Below are 22,555 nucleotides of genomic sequence, written 5' to 3' on the forward strand. Positions count from 1 at the left end.
AATCACCCGGTGTGTGTACAGTGACTCTCACCAGAGGGTCTCGATACACTTTGCAAACATGAAGTATTTACTATCCCCCTTAAACTGAGCCATTGGGTGGCCTGATTTTAAGGGGTACTGAGCACCCAACCCCCTAACTGAAGTCCACGGGAGCTGTAAGTGTCCTGCTCCTCAGAAACTCAGGCTACTTATTTGGGTGCCTAACTTTAGGAATCCAAGCTGGAACATTTTGACACCGGGGCCAGATTTTCCAAGGAGCCAAGCACCCCCAGCTAGGTACATCCATAGCAAGATATTGAAGTACACGCATGTGTGTGCGTGCATAGGTACTGGAACTAGGGGTGCTGCTGCATCCCCTGGCTGGAAGAGGTTTCCATCGTATACAGGGTTTACAGTTTGGTTCAATGGCTCTCAGCACCCACACGATACAAATTGTTCCAGCATCCCTGCGTGCATGTACGTGCATGCAACAGGGTCCCCCTGGTTACCTCCTGCCTCCTTGGGTAAAGAGCGGCTTCTCTGACTCTTCATTGTCTCCTTCTCTTTGTTCTTCCCGATGTAGACACGTCTCCATCAGACGCGACAAATCTCAACGCCGCCAATAGCATTGGGGTGAGCGCGCTGTGCTCCATCTGCGGGGACCGTGCCACGGGGAAGCACTATGGGGCCTCCAGCTGTGATGGCTGCAAAGGCTTCTTCAGGAGGAGCGTCAGGAAGAACCACATGTACTCTTGCAGGTATGAACTGAGGGCACCAGGGCATCGTGCTGTGCGAGGCTCCAGCTGCAGCAGGGCGTGTGCCATAGACAAGAGGGGGAACGAGTCTACCAGGAACTGCACTGAGAATCCCCCAGAATTTGGGGTCACTATTCCCTGTTGTCTCCCTTTACCCCAAATCTCACAGTACTGGCCTGTGCCTCCAGCTGAGGAGGGCTGGACACATCTCCCAGCAGAGCTCCTCACCAGCCTCAAGCCAGGGGTCACTTGAGAATAATAGGGAATGACGGCAAAGCAAGATAGGATGGTTCCTACTGCCGGGGGCTGAGCACCTTGCCTCCACCACACTCCTAGTCTGAGGGGCAGGCGTGGTGCTGAACTCCCATCCCTCCATGCGGGGCAGTGCAACAGGCCATTGGGATATTACTCCTGCATCGATCCCAGCAGTCTGGTCTGGGGTAAAATTTCTAAAAGTACTGAAATAATTTTAGAAGCCTAAAGCCTATTTTCAAAAGTGACTTAGGCACTTGGGGAGGGGGGAGTCCAGATTTTTAAAGGGACATCAGCTGAGCAGAGCTACGCTTAAACTCTCGGCAGCCCTCTTCCTGGTGGAATTTTCAGCCTGGAGTGAGGTAGCTCCATGCCGCCTAGGCTCCCTATGGAGTGCGTGGGGATAGTCGAGCAGCTAAGAAAGCAGAAGTTGGCCTGCTGAGCAGGGAGCTGCCTAACCACGCCAGAAATGAAATGCTGGAGAGAGGAGCAGGACTTAGGGGCCTAAGCGGCTGAGCTGGTGCACCTGGCTGATGGGCCAGAGATAAACACCTCCTTCCGCCTGGGAATCCCAGCTGTGAACCCTCTCCTGGAGTTATGCACCTAAGCCTAGATAGCCCATGGCCTAGCAGCCAGAACCACCTCGCTCTGGCTCCTGTTCACGTTCAATACCTCACTCACTCTCGCCCAGCGTATATCTGTGACCCTGGCTGTCTCGTGAGCAGGCGCTGAGCTTCCCTCACCATCTGCAGCCAGCCCTCCTGCTTTAGGAGGTAGCAGGCATCAAGTCTTAGGCATGCTCAGAGCATGTCTATGGGATGGGGCACCGAGTTTGAGAATCCTGCTTTGGGGCCTCTGGGGTTTCCGTTTGAGCTGGGGCTCTGAGCAGCTTGTTAGCTGTGGGGCAGCAGCAGCACTAGGCTACCTTGAAAATGCCGACAGGGAGAAACGTAGACACCGTGGGGGTTTAGGTACCACCTGACCGGCAGCTTTGAAAATGTCAGTGGTGCCCCCGTGGCGACCGGAAGCACCTAAATCCTTTTACAAATCTGGCCGTTGGGTGCCTAAGTTTCACTGAAAGACAGTGAGGCCTCAAAGTCCCTTTTGAAAATGGTACCCTAGACCGCGGGGAAGCTGGCTGGGGAATGTGCATGGCGGTGTGAATGCAGTACCCGAGGACCAGAGAGGAACCCCAGATGTGTGACAGAGATGTAATCTGAAGTGTAGCTTGGAGCCTAGGGCTAAGCTTTTCAAAACTGCGTGCCTAATGTTAGACTCCTGCATCCATACTTAGACGCCTGAATAAGTGGCCTGATTTTCCAAAGGGATGAGCATCCAGCAGCTGTGACTGACTCCAGTGGTCACAGTGACTCTCTCAGTAATTTGGAAAACAAGGCCACTTATTTGGGTGCCTAAACATGGACTTAGAAGGCTACTGCTAGGCACCTATCCTGGAAAATATTGGCTATGGACTTTAATAGACACAACGAAACCTGCACTCTCAAAAGCTAAACAATTGACATGGCGGGGGCCCTTTGTCCCTACACGCCATATTCACAGGTTTAGTAACCTGACGTGATCAGCCAGCTGAAAACTATATAGCAAGCATGAGACGTGACAATAAAATCTGTACTGCAAATGGCTGTTGACATTGTGCTACACACTAGAGCCATAAACAAGGGAGTGTCATGGATTTGGATATAGCAGTGGGGAAGGAAGAAGTTGCTTTGGTTCTGATCAGTAAATTTTGGGGGTTATACTGGGAGATGATGTCAAGTATCAGGGGGTAGCCGTGTTAGTCTTTAAGGTGCCACTGGACTCGTTGTTTTTGTGGATACAGACTAACAGATTTCTTTGGGCATAAGCTTTTGTGGGTAAAACACCACTTCTTCAGATGCATGGAGTGAAAATTACAGATGCAGGCATTATATATTGACACACAAAGAGAAGGGATTTACCTCACAAGTGGAGAACCAGTGCTGACAGGGCCAATTCGATCAGGGTGGATGTAGTCCACTCCCAATAATTGATGAGGAGGTGTCAATTCCAGGAGAGGCAAAGCTGCTTCAGTATATAATGCCTGCATCTGTAATTTTCACTCCAGGCATCTGAAGAAGTGGATTTTTACCCACAAAAGCTTATGCCCAAATAAGTCTGTTAGTCTTTAAGGTGCCACCGGACTCCTTGTTGTTTTACTGGGAGATGGGTCTGTTCAGGCTTTAGTGCAGTGTTGTGTGGTGACAAAGAACGGGAACCTGGGGGTCAGGATGCCTGGATTCTAAGCCCAGCTCTGGGAGGGACTGTGGTGTAGTGCAGTGATTCTCAACATATTCCATACCAGAGCACCCATCCTCCAGGATCTCTCTCCTATCTAGCTGTGTTCTGCTGGGGACCTCCCACTCATTTAGCAGTACAGGGGGGCAGGTTGGTTCTGACTCACCTGTGTGTGACCCTGCTGGAGGTTGTGACCCCCATCTTGATCAACCTTTGTCTAGTGGTTAGAGCAAAGGGCTAGAAGTCAGGACTCCTGGCTCTTATTCCCACCTCTGCCATTACCTTGCTCTGCAACCTTAGGCAGGTTTCTTGGCTCCCACAGAAATGAATGGGAGTTGTGTGTCCGAATTCCTGAATTTCCCTGCACTGCCTTACCTGCGATAATTCTTCCTCCATTCCTGGGGGAACTGTAGGTTAATTGAGAGCCTCATATTAAAGCAGCCCTGGAAAGGCCAAGTGTCAGTGTTCTTTCCTCAGGATCAGGGACTCTGCTCCGGTTTTGTCTCTCAGACCACAAGGATCTCTCCTTAGGCTCTAGGCTGTTGCTGCTGCTCATCCCCCTTTCTCCTCCCCAGGTTTAACAGGCAGTGTGTTGTAGATAAGGACAAAAGAAACCAGTGTCGATACTGCAGGCTAAAGAAGTGCTTTCGAGCAGGGATGAAGAAAGAAGGTAGGTCACCACGTGCTCTGTCTGTTCTAATGCCAGCCACTGGTTGGGTGTGACACCAATTACACAGCTGGTTTGGTTGCCTCTACCCTGCCAACCAGACACCTACATACACCTACATACAACTTCACACAAATACATACCAGCCCAATTATGTACACTTCCAGAGATACGCCAAGATGCTACAGACTCCCACCTGCGCACCAACATCTACTTACACTCACAGACATACAAAATATTTACAGGCAGGCACTCCCTCCCTCCCTCCCTCCCTCTGACACACACACATACCTTGCACTTGCACACCCAGTGTAGCTGTATATACATGTATAGGACCAATATCGCTGAACCATTTAAAGCTTCATAATGTTGGCAAAAGCGCCAAGCTTCAGAGCCCCAGTTACTTTGGATATCAAGAAGATCGTCACATAATTAAGACCCTGAGTGCATGAAGCACATCAGGTCTGTTCAGTGTGAAATGAGGTGTCTCTCACTTTATATTAATTATTTTTGAGGGGGTTGGGGTTGGCTGCAAGTTCTCTCCCCCTGGAGTATCTGATCATTCTGGAGTCCGGTGATTAGTCACTGGGAATTGAGTAGCCACCAGTGTGTCCCACAGGGCCCAGCAGACTTTTGGCCTTTCCTCATTTGGCCTGTGCCCTAAACTAGAGGATAGGTTACCTAGTTGATTTCCAACTACTTAAGGCCTTCTCTGCAATGGAGAATTGTTTCAGTAGAACACTACAGAGCCTATACCAGCATAACCACCTAGTGTAGACACAGTGTACACCAACAGAAGGAGTTTTGTTGCTTGGGGGTGTGGTTTTTTCACACCCCTGACTGACAGTTATGCCAATATAAGTTTTAAGTTTAAACCAAACCTAAGGTGTGACTTGAAGTGAGCTGTAGCTCACGAAAGCTTATGCTCAAATAAATTGGTTAGTCTCTAAGGTGCCACAAGTCCTCCTTTTCTTTTTGCGAATACAGACTAACACGGCTGTTACTCTGAAACCTGAAATAAATCAATATAGTTATACTACTCTAAATCCCTGTGTGGACACTCTTATTCCAGTGTAAAGGGGTCGTCTTTGGTTTAGCTTATGTCACTTGGGAAGCTAAACCGAAAAAGGGTACGTCTGTAGTGGAATAAAAGTATCCACAAAGGGAGTTAGACTTGTGTAGCTGTATAATCAGTAAAACTTTCCCGTGTAGACAAGACCTCAGTAGTGTTTTGTATCTGCTTCTTTCTGGGATGAGTCACTAGGCCTTGCTCTGTGGCATTGAACTTTTCGGCTGATGAGGGAACATTTTTGTGTTTCAAAACACTGGCCAACAATTTGTATGTCGTGGCAAAGTTAGAAAATTCTTGATCCTCCTTCCCTGTATAGGGATTGGTGCAAAGGGCTATTTTCAATAAAGAGCATTTTTGAATGAATTGCCTGCTATATTTTTTTATCCTGAGGAAGTGCTCGTGGCTTTTATATAAGGAACAAATAACCAGGGACATTTTACACACACAAAGAAATGCCTTTTCACAAGTTTACCAAAAAGCAAAACTTTATTCATTTTTGCTCAAAATTTTCATTAGTATCCAGAGAATTATCCACAGTGTGGGGCATTCTGAGGGACCCAGCAAAAGGCCCATGTACCACTTAACTCGCACTTAATCCCAAATGGTGCATAGACCTCATGCTGGCCTTCTGCACAGAGATCAGTGTTGCCCTATACACAGGCAATGGCAAAATGTCCACTTCAAAATGGTGCATTTCCACCTTCAAGAAAGACCCTGGTGGAAAGTGCCTATAATTCACCGTCAGTAAAATGTGTGAATGGTCATCAAAATATCCACTGTCAGGTGTGGCTACTCACCACGGCCTTAATTCGCTCCACACACTCCCTGCACAGCTATCTTTGGGACCTCTGCAGTGTTTCCTGCATCTGTAACACAGACACGATGGGCCGGTCAGTGGCGTAACATCAGAGATGAATTTGGTTCTGCAAATGCACAACTTAAAACCCAGAGTTCTCCTGATTCCAGCTTGTGTCCTCTCTGCCCTCAGCCCGTAGAATAAAACGACCTTCCAGGATCACAGACTCTTCAAGCTCCTGCAGCCAAAACATGGCTTTGAGAACACCCTAACCCTGCCTTCCATGAGGAACACTTCCTCAGCACTAATAGGGACTAGGCATTGCTAAGAGCTTGCCTTAAGTTTGCCTGAAGGACAGAGGAATCCTCTCTTTTCAGAGCCTACTCATCTTGTGCTCAAAGCTCTGCTTGTGTCTGTTAATATTCAATAGAAGTTACATTAGGTCCATGACCAGCTAATACTGAGCAAACATTTAGAAAACATCTTGGTGTGACTGAACCCAGGGCCCGGGCGCTGATAATGAGCAGCGTAACCTTGAGAGCTCCTATTTACAGCTGCTGACTGCAGGGCTTTTATTTCAGCCGAGCCTAGTTATTGCTTTTTATCAGGCTGAATTATACATTCAGAAAATATAAATCCAGGGAGCCACAAGCATTGTGCAGAGATTTTCATGATACAGTAGATCGATAGCCTCTTCCAGCATATTGCTCGGATGACTGTATCTCTTCCAGAGTAGTTTGCCTACCATGGGTCACAATCGGCACAAGTGCCTTTCAACAGATACTGGAATTAACCCCTTCAGCATTATTGCTCCAACAGCAGCCTGCCGACACCCCTTAGACTCACAGCCTAAGCCCTTCAGAGGAACAAACCAACCGGGGGGGATATAGGAGAGAGAAACATTCCTGTCACTGTGACTCTCTTTAGTCTCAGATATTCTGTGTCATACCTAACCGAGAGCTTAGATACACTGCTCAGCTGCACAGTAACTATTTGCAGTAACACCGTCATTGTTTCCTTTATCATTCACGCATACAGGTGGTTCCCCACAGCACTATTGTACATCTCTATGCTGCATCAAGGCAAAGCCGTACTGGCCACATTTTTCCGGGCTTCCAAAATTATGTCCACAAAATCTATTTGCACCAGCTTTTGTGTGTACAGAGTGAATAGCTGTGTGTATGACAGCCTGTTGTCACAAGTCACTGGGAGCGGGGGCTGTGAGTGTTAATGAGGTACATGGACATTTTTCATGCATGGTTTAAGAGGTTCCTTTAAAAAACTGGCACTGTAGCATGGGGCCAAGTGAAGACACCCATTTCTGCACTTGGGAGCAGGTCCACTACCCACTGAGGTCATGGGGGGGCTTTCCATTGACCTCAATGAGCATTGGTTCAAGCAAGCCCTTGCACTCTGATATAGCTCAATACCAAGATGTTTTAGGCACCAAGGAGAGCCCAAATGTTGAATTTTGCACTACATTTTGGTCACCAATGTGTGAAAATCAGGCTCCCTGTGTTTAAAACTTGATTCAGCCTCACACTGACCTGCCTCCCACACTGAATAGCTGTGAAACCTTGGCTAAAGAAAGCTGAGGATTTAGTGTGTAAAGGTAACACCAACAGAGTGTGAGGGCGTTTGGTAAACACATTCCTGACTGAGCTTTGGCTGAGCAAAAATACTTCCTTGCAGCTGTACAAAACGAACGTGATCGAATCAGCACCCGGCGATCCAGTTATGAAGACAGCAGCTTGCCTTCCATCAACGTCTTACTGCAGGCAGAAGTCCTTGCACAACAGGTACCCCTTCCTTCCTGTTAGCCTACTGCTAAAGCATCAGTGCCAAACATTCCGCAGCGCCAGGTGAATAACCCATCACTCTTTCTAGGGTTACCACCGGGGGCGGGGTGGGAGGTTGTTACTTAACTGCAGACTGAACACCATTGTTCTCAGATGCGGTTGTTATTTGAAACCATTCGCGGTATAATGGTTGGTCTGAAGCTGATTTGTGAACAGGCTGCTGCAACTACTTGACATTTCAGCTATTTTGACCGGACACAAAAGGCCACATCTTCAGCTGATGTGAGCTGGTGTAGCGTCACTGAAGTCAATGGAACCATGCTGACTTACACTCAATCAGATTAATAGGCAGCAGATTTAAAATAAATAGAAGGAAGCACTTCACACAAGGCACCGTCAACCTGTGGAACTCGTTGCCAGGGGATGTTGTGCAAGCCAAAAATATAACTGAGTTCAAAAAACAATTAGAGAAGTTCATGGAAGATAGCTCCATCAGTGGCTATTAGTCAAGATTGTCAGGGACGCAACCCCATGCTCAACTGTCCATACCTCTAACTGCGAGAAGCTAGGACTGGACAAAAGGGGAAGGATCATTCAAAACTGCCCTATTCTGTTCATGCCCTCTGAAGTATCTGGCCACTGTCAGACACAGACTACTGGGTTAGATGGTCTGACCCAGTATGGCCATTCGTATATTCTTACACCATCTGGCCTGTAGGTCATATGGTATGTTTCTATTCCCTGTTTAGACAAGAATAAATCTTGGAATCAGGCTTCCGGTGCAAATAGTTGTGATTTATGAATTCAAGGTTTGCTTTATGCAAATATTTTTGCCAATGTTTGCTTAAAATTCTCTGTTTCTGTAAACATTCCTGCCAGGACACTCATTTGCTAGAATATTCACAGAAAGGGGCCCAGGAAGAGGAAGCAAATTTGTTTAAGAATTTGAATGAATAGCCACAGGCTTAAAAAAATTGACTTTGTCTGGGAAGAACTGAGCCCCAGAATTCCAAGAAAGGCAAACACTAGGGATGTTCTTATCAGGCCTCCAGGTCAGAAAGCATTTCAAACAATCTCCTCGCCATCAGACAACCTGAATCTAAAGCACTGGCAATATCCAGCTGTGCAGCCTTAAATCCAGTGACATAATGCAAAAAAGTCATTCAAACCATGACCACTACAATGCAAGAAAGGTCATCTTGCAAGACCATGCATCACCCAGCCCATCTCAGACCTGTTTGCCTTAAGCACACTTCCTGCCCTCTCTGCTCTGCCAATGATGCCAACCTCAATCCATCCAGGGTCTTTATCTCCTTTGATAGGCATCACCACGTCTTGTGCCATGTTGCTGCTTATACTTGAAATGATCTTCCCAAATCTCCAAGCCAAACCACCTCCCTCACCTCATTCAAATCTCTCCTAAGAAGGGCCGGAGGGAGGATAGGTAAGAAAGGAGAAAGAGGGAAGTTAACAGAAGCATTAAGGCATTTCCAAGCACAGCAGGGTGACAATTTTTGTCCAAAGCTTTTTTTGCTGATAAATGCAGATTTGGGGTATTGAAATATTTCATACATTTGTGTCAAATTTGCCATATGGTTTCAGTCAAACCAACAAACAAAACCAATCCTGCCAAAAAGAAAAAAAATTCTGAAAAAATTGAAATTTTATTTCAATTTTTAAAATTTGAAATGACTTTTTGTTTTGAAATGTATTTCAATTTCATTTAAAACACATATAAAAACTTTGTAAAAGCTTTAAAATGAACAAAATGTTTAATTTGACCTGAAACTATTTTTTTCCTTACTTTTTGGGTTACCACAAATTTTGAAAACTTTTTGTTTCAGGACAGTTTGAAACAGTGTTTTGTTTTGCTTTTCGGAACGGCCAGCAAACCGGAAAAATCACATTAATTTACACAGCTCCATGTCCAAGCTCTAGGGCTTGATCCTGAGAAGTGCTGAGCATTCCTGTCTTCAAAGGGAGTTGAGGGCATTCAGGATCCCAAAGGAGTGCTCAGTAGCCTACAGGATCGAGGCCTAGTGGGTAACCATGTGATCTTTTTAATTGTCCCCCTTGTCCTTCCTTTCCCCTTCCACCACCTCCTGTCTGGTGCTACTCTCAGCGATGCATTGGGTAGAATGTCTGGCCAAGATTTTCTAAAGCCACTAGTGATTTGGGGTGTCTCTGTCTCAGCTTCCGGGTGCCCAACAGGAGACGATTTTCAGAGTCGGGTGCCCAGTTGATTTTTCTCAGCATAAAACCAACGCTCTCCAAATCATGAGTCATTTCTGAAAATCTTGGCCCACGTCTTAGCTCATTCTGCGAGGCTCCTAGCACATTTATGGGCCCTGTAAAGATAACATCGCACTGTGCTGCAAGGTGAGATAAGGGTCCTCTTGCCACGAGGCTTGCAAGGGAAGAGCATTTTACAATGAGACTGGATGTTCTGAAGCAGCATGATCCTCTGTTGAGTCAGGTCTGCCGATAAAGCCAGCAGCCCTGAAGAAACTCATCGAGGCTGTTCCATTCCAGCAGAGCACGCGCAGACTCATTAAACACTGGGGACCCTAGCATGCTAATCGGTAACTTATATATGCCTGGCTAATTAGAACAAGATACTGCTGAGGAGCCGCTTTCTCTGGGATCTCAGGTCACTCACCCAGAGGTCTGTGTTTATTTGCTAAGCCTTCCCAGCTCCCTGATTAGGGTAATACTTGGTGAGATTTTTACAATCTTATTTATTCAATAACAGCTCTAGAGCTGGAGAGGTTCCAAGAAATGCAACCTGGGGAAAATGCTGGTGCCTTTCAAACCAGTGAGGCCGTGAAAGAGGGAACCAGGTCTGAGGTGAAAGTGCTGGAATGCACAGGACAGGAAGCGCTGGTGCTGTCCGGGATTCCAGAGGGCAGAAGGAAGAGAGTGGTGGGTCTGGTTAATCACTCACAAAGTCATAAGGGAAAACTGGTGATTAAAGCCAGATTTTGAAACAAGCCGAGTGTGCAACTGTGCATGCAACATGTGCACGCACTTGCGCATCTGATTGGCATGGAAGTTTGCTGCACCTTTGCATGCAAATAGGGTCCCTGCACATGAAGGAGTGCCAGATCAGACATTTGCAAGTGAAATGGCACCATTTGCCTTTGCATTAACAGTAATTCTGCATGCAAATTGGACACACAGTGTATTTTCGTGGGCATATTTGCACATGTACAGTTTGGCAAAATGTTTCTGACTTTAAACTGGGGCTTCAGCATTTCAAATGGGGATTTTAAATTTAAATGTTCTGATCTCACTTAAGCCAGCTTTACCGCTGGGTAACTGACCTCAGTGGAGAGACTCCTGATTTATTTCAGCATGAGTAAGAGGAGAATCAGGTGCTATGTTCAATACATTAATGAAAAAACCTCTGCAAAGGCAGTGATGGCTCTGTTTGGTTGGGAGCAGGGTATGGCTGGCGTGGCAGGTAGGGTAGTTCTCTGAACCCTCGCTGGTGAGGAGAAGTTTTTTCTCTAGCACCAGCACTAGCCTTGATGAGCCTCTGCTGAAGGGAAACTGGGTTTATATCAGTGACCGTGCCAGAGAAAGAAGGAATGACAGCTTCGTGTATAGGCCACATTGGGCTCTGGTGTAAATCCATCAAAACCTGACTTACTCAATGGGAGGAAGAACTCTTGACACTGGACGTGTTTCTCAAATGCTTTACAGACCACTCAAGTCTGGTCAGGGAACGACATTTTGATAATGGGGGTATCTTGGCTTTGCCTCTGTTTGTCATTCCCTTCCTCCTGCGATAAAGAAAGAAAGCGAATCTCGATCCAACTCCTAAGTTTCAGGGGGGCATATGTACTGATCCAGGCTCCCCGTTCAGGCCTATCTTAGAGATAGATCAGTTGCTAGTACGGAGCATCATTCCTGACGTCTCAGCCATACATAAGAGGAAAAAGCTCCTGACTCCATTGATATCTGCCTGCCTTTTGATCTGTTCTTTGATTAATCTCTGTAGAGCCACAAACCTACATGGAGTATGAGAGAAGGCAGAAAAGATGCTGCCCCCACCTTTCATGGGTCTTCCCAGCTTCTGGGACTTTCATATCTCTGGCTCTTGCAGCTCTGAAATAGGAAGATCCTACATGGGTCCCTTCTCATCCTTGCAGATATCATCCCCAATTTCTGTGATCAACGGAGACATCCGAGGGAAGAAGATTGCGAACATAACAGATGTGTGTGAATCCATGAAGCAGCAGTTGCTGGTGCTGGTGGAGTGGGCCAAGTACATCCCGGCCTTCTGTGAGCTTCCCTTAGATGATCAGGTTAGTGCTGCCATTTGACTTCTCCTGGCTCTTTCCAGTGGAAATTAATCTGTGGCCAAGAGGAATGGCCCGATCTGCAAAGAAGTTGTACATTGTTTATGCAATTATCATGACTGCACAAGCAGCTCAGATAACTGCACGCATACAATATTAGCACTGGCCATTTGCACGTGCAGTTAAGCAGACTGTTTGCACAATGGCTGTAACAATGTGCTCAGCTAGACAAATAATCATGCACACATTTTGCAAACAAAATTTTGCATGGCAGATGGTTGGTGAATCATTGGTTAATGCTACTGCAGCACTTTGAAAACCTAAAGCACTATACAAATGCTCAGGATAATTAGACTGATTAGGTACTGTATATTGGTCTAACTTTTGAAGGCCTTTCTGTTGCCTAAGATTAAAAAAATCTATCTTTAATTCATTCACCGGGCCTGTGGTTTCATGGTGTCAGTGGTAACTGTTATTGATAGTGATTTATAAATTATAATAAAAATGCGTCTAAGCTCCCAAACCAACAGCAGCATCTCTGCAGACTGAAAAAGTTGCAAATATATTTGTATTTAAAGCAAGATATTAAAGTAGCTTACTTACCAAGACCAGGATAGAGGGCTCTGCATTCCCTTTGTAAGAACTGAACCATAAGATCTAAGGGTATGTCTACCCTGCCAGCAGAGTATGATTTCAGACATACCCTCGCTAGTTTTAATCTAGCTAGCTCAGGTCCGTGGCAGCCCGGGCTTCAGCACAGGCCGGCCACTCAAGTAAGAACGCAGGGTTCCAAGAAGACTTGCATACTGCTATTGGTCCCCCACTAGCTAGATTGAAGCTATCTTTGGCATGTCTACACAAGCTGCAATCATACTTTAGACATGCCCTAAAGCAGCCACAGTGGCACAAGGAAATGCTCAGTGTTAAGGGCTACATTTCAAAGTTGCGTGCAACTGCTGAAGTGGTGAAAATGCACAAATACCTATGTATAGGTACTCTTCCTCAAAATTCACACACATGAAAGTGGGGGTATGCAGGGAAAACTAGTGAGAGTCCATTTCTGAGGAGGGCTCACAGTGCCTGTGATGGGGCAGGAGGATGTTTCCAAGTTAATTGTTTTTTGTTCACAAACTTAAAAAGGATCATTTTCATTCAGGATCAGGGACCAGTCCAATGACCTCCGGATCGGGAGGTAGTTTTTACCGAATAAGAAGATTAGGATATTTAGAAAGTGAGAGTGCCCAGCTAGTCAAGAAAATCCACAGTCATCTCACAATGCAGATCACTGGGAAGTCTGCATATTTTACAGCCTTTAGGAATGCTCCCATCTCTGTCCATTTGGGTGCTAGCTTTGAATTATTTACAGTGATAAACAGCATGCTAAATTCCTAAAGCAAATACACTTAGAAATCACAAAAAAAAAAATGGTGTCCAACGGCAAATTATATTTACCTAGCAAACAGGCTGCAGCATATAGAGGACTAGATGCAGCTATTGTTCTATGAAGTCTTTCACTGCCACTTGGAATGGATGTTGTAAAACCCAGTTAATGCTTTGTAGGATCTACAGCAGTTTGCACATGGACCGTCCTCACCAAGTGTCTTTGGCTCAGTCACGGGAATTTTTTAGAAAGGAAATAACCAAGGAGCAGATTGCCTGCCACACTGAAGAGAGGTTTTTCACATGCCCCCTGCCCCAGTGTTACTCCTGGTCTGAGTAATTGCTCGTCAGTGTGAGTAAGGGGCTCACAGTCTGGCCCAATATGTCAGGGAAGAATCCAGGAGGAAAACATTAGATTTTTTTTTCTGAAATGCACATTAAAAAACAAACCCATAACTAGACCCACATTTTCAAAGGAAGATGAACCACATGACAGTGTGGGAGCCACAACTACAAAAACATGGCAGCAAAAATGTGTGTGAGTCCCTGAGCCAGCTGCATGGGAGACAATAGAGAAGTTTTCCATCAGAAAATGCAGTTTTGTGGAAATCAAAATGTATTGTGAAAACGTCAGTTTCAGTGAAACTTGCCACAGAAAGATGTCAAAACAAATGAATGTTGAAACACTTTGTTCTGATAAGATAAAATACTTCATTTCAGCTTTCTCATTTTTGATTCATTTTGTTTAGACTTTTATATTCAATTAAAATATTTATCTTAATATTACATTGGTATATGTTATATATAATATTTTAATCAAATATAAAGTCACAATGAATCAACAATATCAAAACCAAACATTTCAACATTAACAACATAATTCAAAGTTATTGAAACAAAATGTTTCGATAGTTGTGAATCAAAACATTTTGGCATTTTCATTTCACAGGAAATTGTGAAACTTCAGCTTTTCGTTCTGATTCAGAACTATTTATTTTTTAAGTTCAGAATTCCCTGAGGAATGACAGGTTCCAGTTTTGACCAGCTCCAGTACACACAGATAGCTGTAGTTACACAACAAACTGGGTGACTGCACACATCTGGCCATCTGCACATGCACTTCACATTGTGTTGCACAAATGGGGATTTCACAACACCTTGAAGCATTCACCCTTTTTGAAGAAGTCCCTGTTCTATTTATTTGCATAATACCTTTGTCCCCTCAAGTGTCAGCATCTTTTCTAATCAGAGCTTTGTTCTAGCCCATTTGCATTCTCTTGACACTTATGGTAGAGTGAGGTTTTCCCTGGCTTCATCTGGTACTGAAAGATAACACCCTGGAAAACTGATATGTTCCTGCTCCGTTGCTTCATTCTCCTTTTCTCCCTCTGTTTGTTAAACACATAGAACATAGGCTGGACCATCCTCATTAGGACACACTTTTCCAAGTCTCTCCATTAATGTTTAATAGTTGTTTTCTTCGGCCAACATCCCTGGCTGGCTATTAAGAAGCAGCTTGGCCACATTGTCCAATAGTTAACCTTTATTTCTACCAAAGCTTTGAAATTGTTAACAGAAGTGGGGCGAAAGATCCGGGACATTCTCAGGAACCACTGAGGGGTGTAACATGAAGAACATCAATTATTAACATCAGGGCAGAAAAACATCTCTGTGCCTTCATTGGTCTAAACGGTCCATTGCCACTGGGGGAGCAAATGACCAGAAGATGACCCCACCCACTGGTGGGACATAGCACATGGCATGGTGACCCCACCCGCTGGTGGGATGTAGTGCGTGACACGGTGACCGCCCTCTTGGTGGGATGTAAGGCATGAGATGGTGACCCCACTCCTGGTGGGATGTAGCGTGTGAGATTGTGACCCCTCTCAGTGGTGGGACAAACGGGGGACATGGAAATGATCCTACTCAGTGTCATGATGTAGAATGTGAAATGGAGACCGCCCTCTCCCCTGGCATGAATGCATTATGCAGGAGTGACCCCTGCTCCCCCAGCTCTCTAGCATGGCACGTATCATGCAGGAGTCACTCTGCCTCTCTGGTGTGAGTGTCCAATTCTTTTCCAGTCAATGTGATATTATTGGTGTGACAGGTTCTGTGAGAAAAAGACAAACATCTCAGGTGTCTGTCAGAGGCAGGAAGCCCCCCACCAGGCTGGGTCACAGACTCTTTGGGGTTTGATCCCTGCTTTTCACGACTATCCGTTCCTGAGCCAGTGGCTGGCTGCTCTGTGGGATGATGCCATCTCTCTCTTTTCTCCCAGGGTCAGTCACAGTTTCTCCTAATCACTTCTTGCCCTTCCTTATACTTGGGACACTGGAGCAGGAAGTGTGTGTGTCTCTCTCAGTCTCTGCTGCCATTCTGGGTGCACAGTTGCTTCTCAGACTGGGCTTTGTGCCTCCCGATTTCCACCTCTTGTGTGTGATCAGCAGTTGTGAGAGTCGGCCTTAGTGCTGCACAGTGAGGTGGGTGAGAATTCTGTGCAGGGATCTGGACCAGTCCAGCTTGCTGCTCGCTTTGATTTGTTCTTCCCAGTGGCTCGTAATTGGGTGTTTCAGGTGCTGGGCTAGTATCTTGAGCATCTTTTGGTTTAGATTGTTGGCTCCCTGGCCAAGGGGTTGGAGGTGCTGCACCTGAGGAGCAGTGAGATGGAGGAGTACATTGTGTTTGAACCCTCACATATAACAGGAGTGAGGACCCCACTCCTCTGCCCTGATGTGCGCAATGCAGGAGTGGGCACTTCCTCTACATTCTACTTATGTGGAATCAAAGCACTTGCCCCCCTTTTCCCAGTCACCCGGATAATACGTCTCTGTCCTTGCAGGTGGCACTGCTGAGGGCACATGCAGGAGAACACCTGCTCCTGGGAGCTGCTAAGAGGTCCATGGTGTTCAAAGACATCTTGCTATTAGGTAAACCACTTCTCCTCTATGCCAGGATGCTGCTGCTTCCTCTAGTAAAGCAGATACACTCACACAGGAGCATCCTATTTGTGGATTGGAAGGGGATGGGCATTTTGTTTTGTCCTGTGTCATTTTTGCTGAATGGCGCGTTGGGTCGGAATTCTCATGTATCCAGGGAGCCCAGCATTGCCCTGGGGTTTGGTTGGTGTGTCAGATCTAAGGGCTCGGTTCACATTTCCACCATAAAGCTCCATTACAGTGCTCCAGCAGGGTAGAGGGGTCTACAGGTCATTGACCCCCCCATTAAGATCCCATCACGCTGCCAGAGAGGTGAAAAGAGGCCTTAGCGTAAGTGAGAAGCAAAGCCTCCATCTTCATTCAGCTTTTCCTTGTTGCAATGATCTTCCTTTGCCCAGTAATAGAGTGAGAAGGGGCTGCTTGAATAACATAGGTCAGCATTTATGGCCAGCACATCCCTTCTGCTACAGGAGAGGAAGGCAGTGGATGTATATAGAGTCAGGCCCATTTGCTGCTCGGGGATGAGTGGAAGAGGAAACTTCACTTGTCCCAGGTAGGTTTACTCCTGTTCTGAGATAGAAAAAAGCCCAGTTGCTAAAGCCCAGGCCTGTTGTGTTCATTAGGAAACCACTAGCATGTTGCAGCATCCTGTCCCAAAGTAATGATACCTGTCCCATGCATGGCCTACCCATGGGGAGCAGCTTTGTGATGTCCTTGAAGTCTACAAACGATCCTGCGTGCTTGTTGATTCAGGAGGCCAGAGTCATGTGTCTCCACTTACACTCACACCCACATACCACACTTAATTCCAGTCTTGGTCATGTGAGGTGAGGAGTGAATGTGTGAACCCCTGGTCAGCATTGTAAGTCTTGGTGGATGTAGTAAAGTCTGAGGCGCTCAGGTGCCTCTTTGTTCCTGGTTTGATCATGAGCAGCTGGTGATATAGTTCTATTGTGTTCCTAAAGGAAATGACCACATAATCCCCCGGAACTGCCCTGAGCTGGTGGAGGTGATCCGTGTGGCCGTCCGAATCCTCGATGAGCTGGTCCTGCCATTCCAGGAGCTGCAGATCGATGACAATGAATATGCCTGCTTGAAAGCCATCATCTTTTTTGACCCAGGTAGGCCCAAACCTTCAACAATTAATCACCGGAAAAGATCTCTTCTTACAAAACCCAGAGTAGCAACCACACAAGAGCTTCGCCCTGCTCTCACATTAGCCAGTGCCCCAGCAATTTGGTACAGTGTTGGTGGGATGGACCTGGTTTTCTCAAGGTGGTTTCCTCAGTGATTTCAGAGCCCCTACAGATCCCCAAATCCCTTCTGGGACCCTGTGTTTCCTTGCAGGGTGCTGGCATTTGGATACAGTGAGATAGTGCTGGGCCTATTATGACAGAGGAATTTGACCCCCTGAATACAGTTAAAAAGGCAGCGGCCCTGGCGGTCAAGACAATGGGATTGTTACTAGCAGAGCTGGGAGCTCTGGGAAGGTGCTGGTTCCACAGTGTTCCTGTGGGGTCAATGGCCAGACTACATCCCTAGCTTCCTTCATTTGTAGACTTTTACTATACAGGGCTTCTTGGTGCAAAATGCAACATATACTGGTGAAGCTAATTCCTGGCTAATGGTGGAGTTGGCGCCTATGCAGCCCGTGTGCTTTGTGTTTGAGACCCCTGGTCTAGATAATACTTAGTCCTGCCATGAATGCAGAGGACTGGACTAGATGACCTCTGGAGGTCCCTTCCAGGCCTATGATTCTATGATTCTCCAGGATGGTATTGTCACTTTGTGCTCCTCAGGTGGCACAAAGAGACTAGATCCAGGCCTTAAATAGTCAGCAGAGAATTCCCCTTGTGGAAGGGACCTCTCTTCTCATCTAAACCTGGAGAATGGGGCTCCTATGCCAGCTCACCCCCTCCTCATTCATGGCAGGGGCCTGCCAGGTAAGGAAGGGGACATGTCAAGGCAGGCCTGGAGGTGACAGAGTAGAGTTGTGCTACACTGAACCTCTGTTGGTGATACGTGCATTAGGGTCCTTACACTGGTGGTGTTAGTTAGCACAGTCCTTAGGCAGCGCCTATGGATGCTGGGGCAAGGTTGGTGCAGAACAACGGAGGCATAACTGGCTTATGGATGGCTCCCGCCTCTGTGGCAAGCCAAGTTTGGATGCAGGGGAGAACTCAGCCCTAGAAAAAGAACCACGAATGTCTATAAAACCAGATTGCAGGGAGCCAGAAAGACAACCCAGGCCAGGCTGAGCCCACGACTAGTGGCACTGGAGAGGGGCTCTCCCTTGGGGAAACAGCCCTCCATTTTTTGTTCCATGGTTTGTTTCAGATGCCAAAGGGCTGAGCGACCCCACCAAGATCAAGCGGATGCGGTACCAGGTGCAGGTCAGCCTGGAGGATTACATCAATGACCGGCAGTATGACTCGCGGGGCCGCTTTGGTGAGCTGCTGCTCCTGCTGCCCACCCTGCAGAGCATCACCTGGCAGATGATTGAGCAGATTCAGTTTGTCAAACTCTTTGGCATGGCCAAGATTGACAACCTGCTGCAGGAGATGCTGCTAGGGGGTGAGTATCTGTGCTCAGCCTCTGTAACCCTAATCCTCAGCACAACCTCATCACCCTCTCGTCACTGGGAGGGAAAGAGCTGGGATCAGAATGGGGAGTGTCCTTGATTCCCAGTCCTGTGCTCAGACCTCCTGATGCAGGGAGCTGAGCACATCAACCCAAGGAGATCATCTATCTTCATTCAGAAGCTGCAGCTTGTGAGAGATGTAATTAATTCCCTCCCCCTGCAGCTTGCATTGTGTTTCGTGTACCATGTGCTGGGTAATAACAGGAGAGCACTGTGCTCTTATTACACAAAACTGGCTGTTTCTGCTGTAGGCGCCGATTCCGTGGGTACTCCAGGGCTGGAGAATCCATGGGAAAAAAGTAGTGGGTGCTCAGCACCCCCCGGCGGCCCCACTGACCAGCTCTTCTCCCTTGCCCCAGTGCCTCCCACCCACCGGTGATCAGCTGTTTAGCAGCGTGCAGGAGGAGCGGGGGGCAGGAAGAGGCAGAGCAAGGGTGGGGCACGCTCAGGGGAGGGGGCAGAATAGGGTGGGAAGAGGCAGGGTGGGGTGGAGCCTTGGGGGAAAGGGTGGAGTGGGGGCGGGGCCTGGGGCGGAGTGGGGATCAAGCATTCCCGGGGAAACCAGGAAGTTGACGCCTCTGGTTTATGCAACTATTTACAGAGCTTCAGGTTAGTATTCCTAGCCATGAGCACACAGACTGACTTCCTTGTGCCTCCTCCAAACCCTTTCCTCCTGCAACCTGTGCTCCTCCCAGGTTCCATGCAGGTTGCTACATGGTGCAAAGGTGCTGCTTCCCAACAGAAGCAGCTGCTGTAGGGATGACAAGCTGCCCCTCTGTCCTTACATCACCCCCATGCACATTGAGAGGATGCATCTCCCAAAAGACAGAGTCAGCTACTTACCCATGTCCTGTTTCCCCCTAAGAGAGTCATGGGAGCAATACGTGCACTAAAGGGCAATGGAAAGGTTTGGTAAAGCATGGCCCAGCTTTACCACTAGCTGCTGAAAGCTCAGATAACCTCCTGTGATGTATGCAGTGGAGCAGCAGTTTGCCCCTGTGCTGCTCCTGCACTTAGCTCTTCCCCTGAAGCCCAAGAGGAGAGGAGAGTGACACTGCAGCCGGTGTTGCTGTGGCAGAGGTGTGGTCTCAGTGGAAGACAGGGAGGGAGCGTGTCCTGATCATTTGCACAATAGTGCACCTGGAACTCCTGGCCTGGCTGTGAACATTTGGCCCTCCTGGGCTATACTCTTTTGGACTGTCGAGTGCTTTCCCCTTCCGTCCTGCTCATGATGACTGACACTGAAATGGTTCTAGGCTCGTCAAGTGAAACGCCTCATGCTCACCACCCTCTGCACCCGCATCTGATCCAGGAGAATCTGGGGACGAACGTCATAGTAGCGAACACGATGCCCGCTCAGATGCACAATGGGCAGATGTGTAAGTATCCCTAGCAGGACTGACAGCTGCCAAAACAGACCTTGTTTGTTTGGAATAAAGCTAAATGAAATGAGTAAGAAGTGTAAGAATCAGGCTGGCATTCCAGTGACATCCCTGAGCCTCAAGGGCCACCCCAGCATATTCTATACTGCAAAGCCACAGTGATGCAAGATGGGTATTATGGTGCTAGAAACTCCTCTGCAGAAAGACACACAGGGGGGCGGGGACGTTAGAGGAGATTAGATTGAATGCTTGATTCAACTGAACACTCCCTAGCAGATTGTAGTTTTTACAGTAGCTCTAATTTGGGGACAAATGCTCCAATCCAATGCATGACTCCTGAGTGCTGATTAGATCAGGCCCTGAAAGACTAGCCTGGTATGTCTGGGGGAAAACCAGTAAAACTTCTGTTAATGTTTTCCCTGTCTTGGCCTCCCCATTGTCTTTCTGTCCAAAGAACCCAGCATGAGGGGGTTGATCACTAGGGTATCATGCTTGGCCACAGCACAAAGCTAGATCTCGGAGATGACATTCAAACGCAACCTACCAGTCGGGTTGCCAGCTGTCGAATGGCACAAACCCAAACATCCTTGCCCTGCCCTATTCCCCACCCCTTCCCCAAGGCCCCACCCCTGCCCTGCCCCTTCTCCGAGGCCCCGCCCCCACTCACTCCATTCCCCATCCCTCCCTCACCCTCACTCACTTTCACCGGGGTGGGGCAGGGGGTTGAGATGCGGGAGGGGGTGCAGCCTCTGGGCTGGGAGGGTGGGGCCAAGGGGTTAAGAGTGTAGGAGGTGGCTACAGGCTGAGCCTCAGGCAGGGGGTTGGGGTGCAGGAGGGGGTGCGGGCTCTGGGAGGGAGTTTGGGTGCGGGAGGGGACCCTGGACTGAGCCTGGGGCAGGGGGTTGGGGTGCAGGGGCTCTGGAAGAGAGTTTGGGTGCAGGAGGGGGTGTGGGCTCTGGGAGGGCGCTTGGGTGCAGGAGAGGGTGAGGGGTCGGGCTCTAGGAGGCAGTTTGGGTGCGGACTCTGGGCTGGGGCAGAGGGTTGGGGTGCAGGAGGTGGTCAGGGGCTCGGCACTTACCTCGGGCGACTCCCGAAAGCGACTGGCACATCCTTCCAACAGCGGCTTCTAGGTGGGGGGTGGGCAGGGGGTCCCTGCACGCTGCCCCTGCCCACAGGCACCGCCCCCACAGCGCCCGTTGGCCGCAGTTCCCAGCCAATGGGAGCTGTGGAATCACTGCTCAGGGCAGGGGCAGCGTGCGGAGCCCCACCTGCCTCCCCCAGGAGCCACAGGGACAGTGCCAACCACTTCCGGGAGTGGCACAGGGCCAGGGCCACAGTAGGCAGGGAACCTGCCTTAGCCCCACTGCCGCGCTGGACCTTTAACAGCTAAAATCTCCCGGTTTGGCTGCAGTAGACTCCAGGAGATAGAGCGTTATTCCGGGAGACTCCCAGTGAAACCAGGAGGGTTAGCAACCCTACCTACCAGATGAATCTTCAGTACAGAATAAAAGGCAGGCACAGAACCCCTGATCCTGTGCTTCTTGCGGCTGTCTGCACTGGAGACTGTAGTGCAGCCTAAACAGCAGCATGTGTATAGCCCACTGGAAACCGTGTTTTCATTTAAGAGCAGCTGGCCTCTCTTTTGCATCTGTAACCCTTGTGCCAGGACTAGAAGGATCCAACCATACCCAGATCCTTAGCCCTCCCCCAAACTCTGGGGTATATGGAATTGGGATCCAGATCTGAATGTTGCATCTTGAATCCTCATAGCACGGTAGCATCTGCTCCTTCTGCCTTTGTAACATAGTGTTTCTTTCTGCAGCCACTCCGGAAACACCTCAGCCTTCCCCCCCTGCAGGCTCAGGATCTGAGCAATACAAACTACTCCCTGGGGCCATCGCTACTGTAGCAAAACAGCCAGCCTCAATCCCACAACCCACCATCACAAAACAAGAAGTCATCTAGCATCTCCCAGAAGGAAACCAGCCTGTTTTAGAAAGACTGTATAGAGGAAAACAGACTGTCCCAGTGAAGACGGACGCTATCGGTGGATTCACAGGCACAAACGCATCGGCTTGTTTATTGGAATAAAACCAAAGGCTGTCTTTGTGCAGCTAGGGAGAGCACATGCCATGGTCCAGCTGAGAGTTACATATCTGGGAGTTAAACATAGTGAAATCATTAGTCCTAATATGAAGGGCCAGAACCGAAACTCATGCCGGCTGGTGACTCTTTTGAGATTTGCATGGACTGGCTGTGAGGTTGCGCCTGGCCATTTCTTTACTGCCTCGGAGTGGGTTCAAAGCAAACCAGAC

The 22,555-nt window shown here is 48.0% G+C and overlaps 1 protein-coding gene across 2 annotated transcripts in view; it reads left to right on the forward strand.

Moving 5' to 3' along the window:
• HNF4A (hepatocyte nuclear factor 4 alpha) overlaps positions 1–22,205 on the forward strand; it is a 30,851-nt gene extending 8,646 nt beyond the window's left edge. For both annotated transcript variants that reach the window (XM_077832083.1, XM_077832084.1), the window contains 9 exons: positions 563–737; positions 3,836–3,930; positions 7,488–7,594; positions 11,749–11,904; positions 16,121–16,208; positions 17,183–17,338; positions 18,555–18,791; positions 20,115–20,237; positions 22,063–22,205. In XM_077832083.1, the coding sequence (XP_077688209.1) occupies positions 563–737; positions 3,836–3,930; positions 7,488–7,594; positions 11,749–11,904; positions 16,121–16,208; positions 17,183–17,338; positions 18,555–18,791; positions 20,115–20,237; positions 22,063–22,205 (1,280 nt within the window). The remainder of the gene's footprint in view (positions 1–562; positions 738–3,835; positions 3,931–7,487; positions 7,595–11,748; positions 11,905–16,120; positions 16,209–17,182; positions 17,339–18,554; positions 18,792–20,114; positions 20,238–22,062) is intronic.
• Positions 22,206–22,555: the final 350 nt, after the last annotated feature.

Source organism: Eretmochelys imbricata, chromosome 13 (assembly GCF_965152235.1).
Source record: "Eretmochelys imbricata isolate rEreImb1 chromosome 13, rEreImb1.hap1, whole genome shotgun sequence".
NCBI classification, from domain to species: Eukaryota; Metazoa; Chordata; order Testudines; family Cheloniidae; genus Eretmochelys; species Eretmochelys imbricata.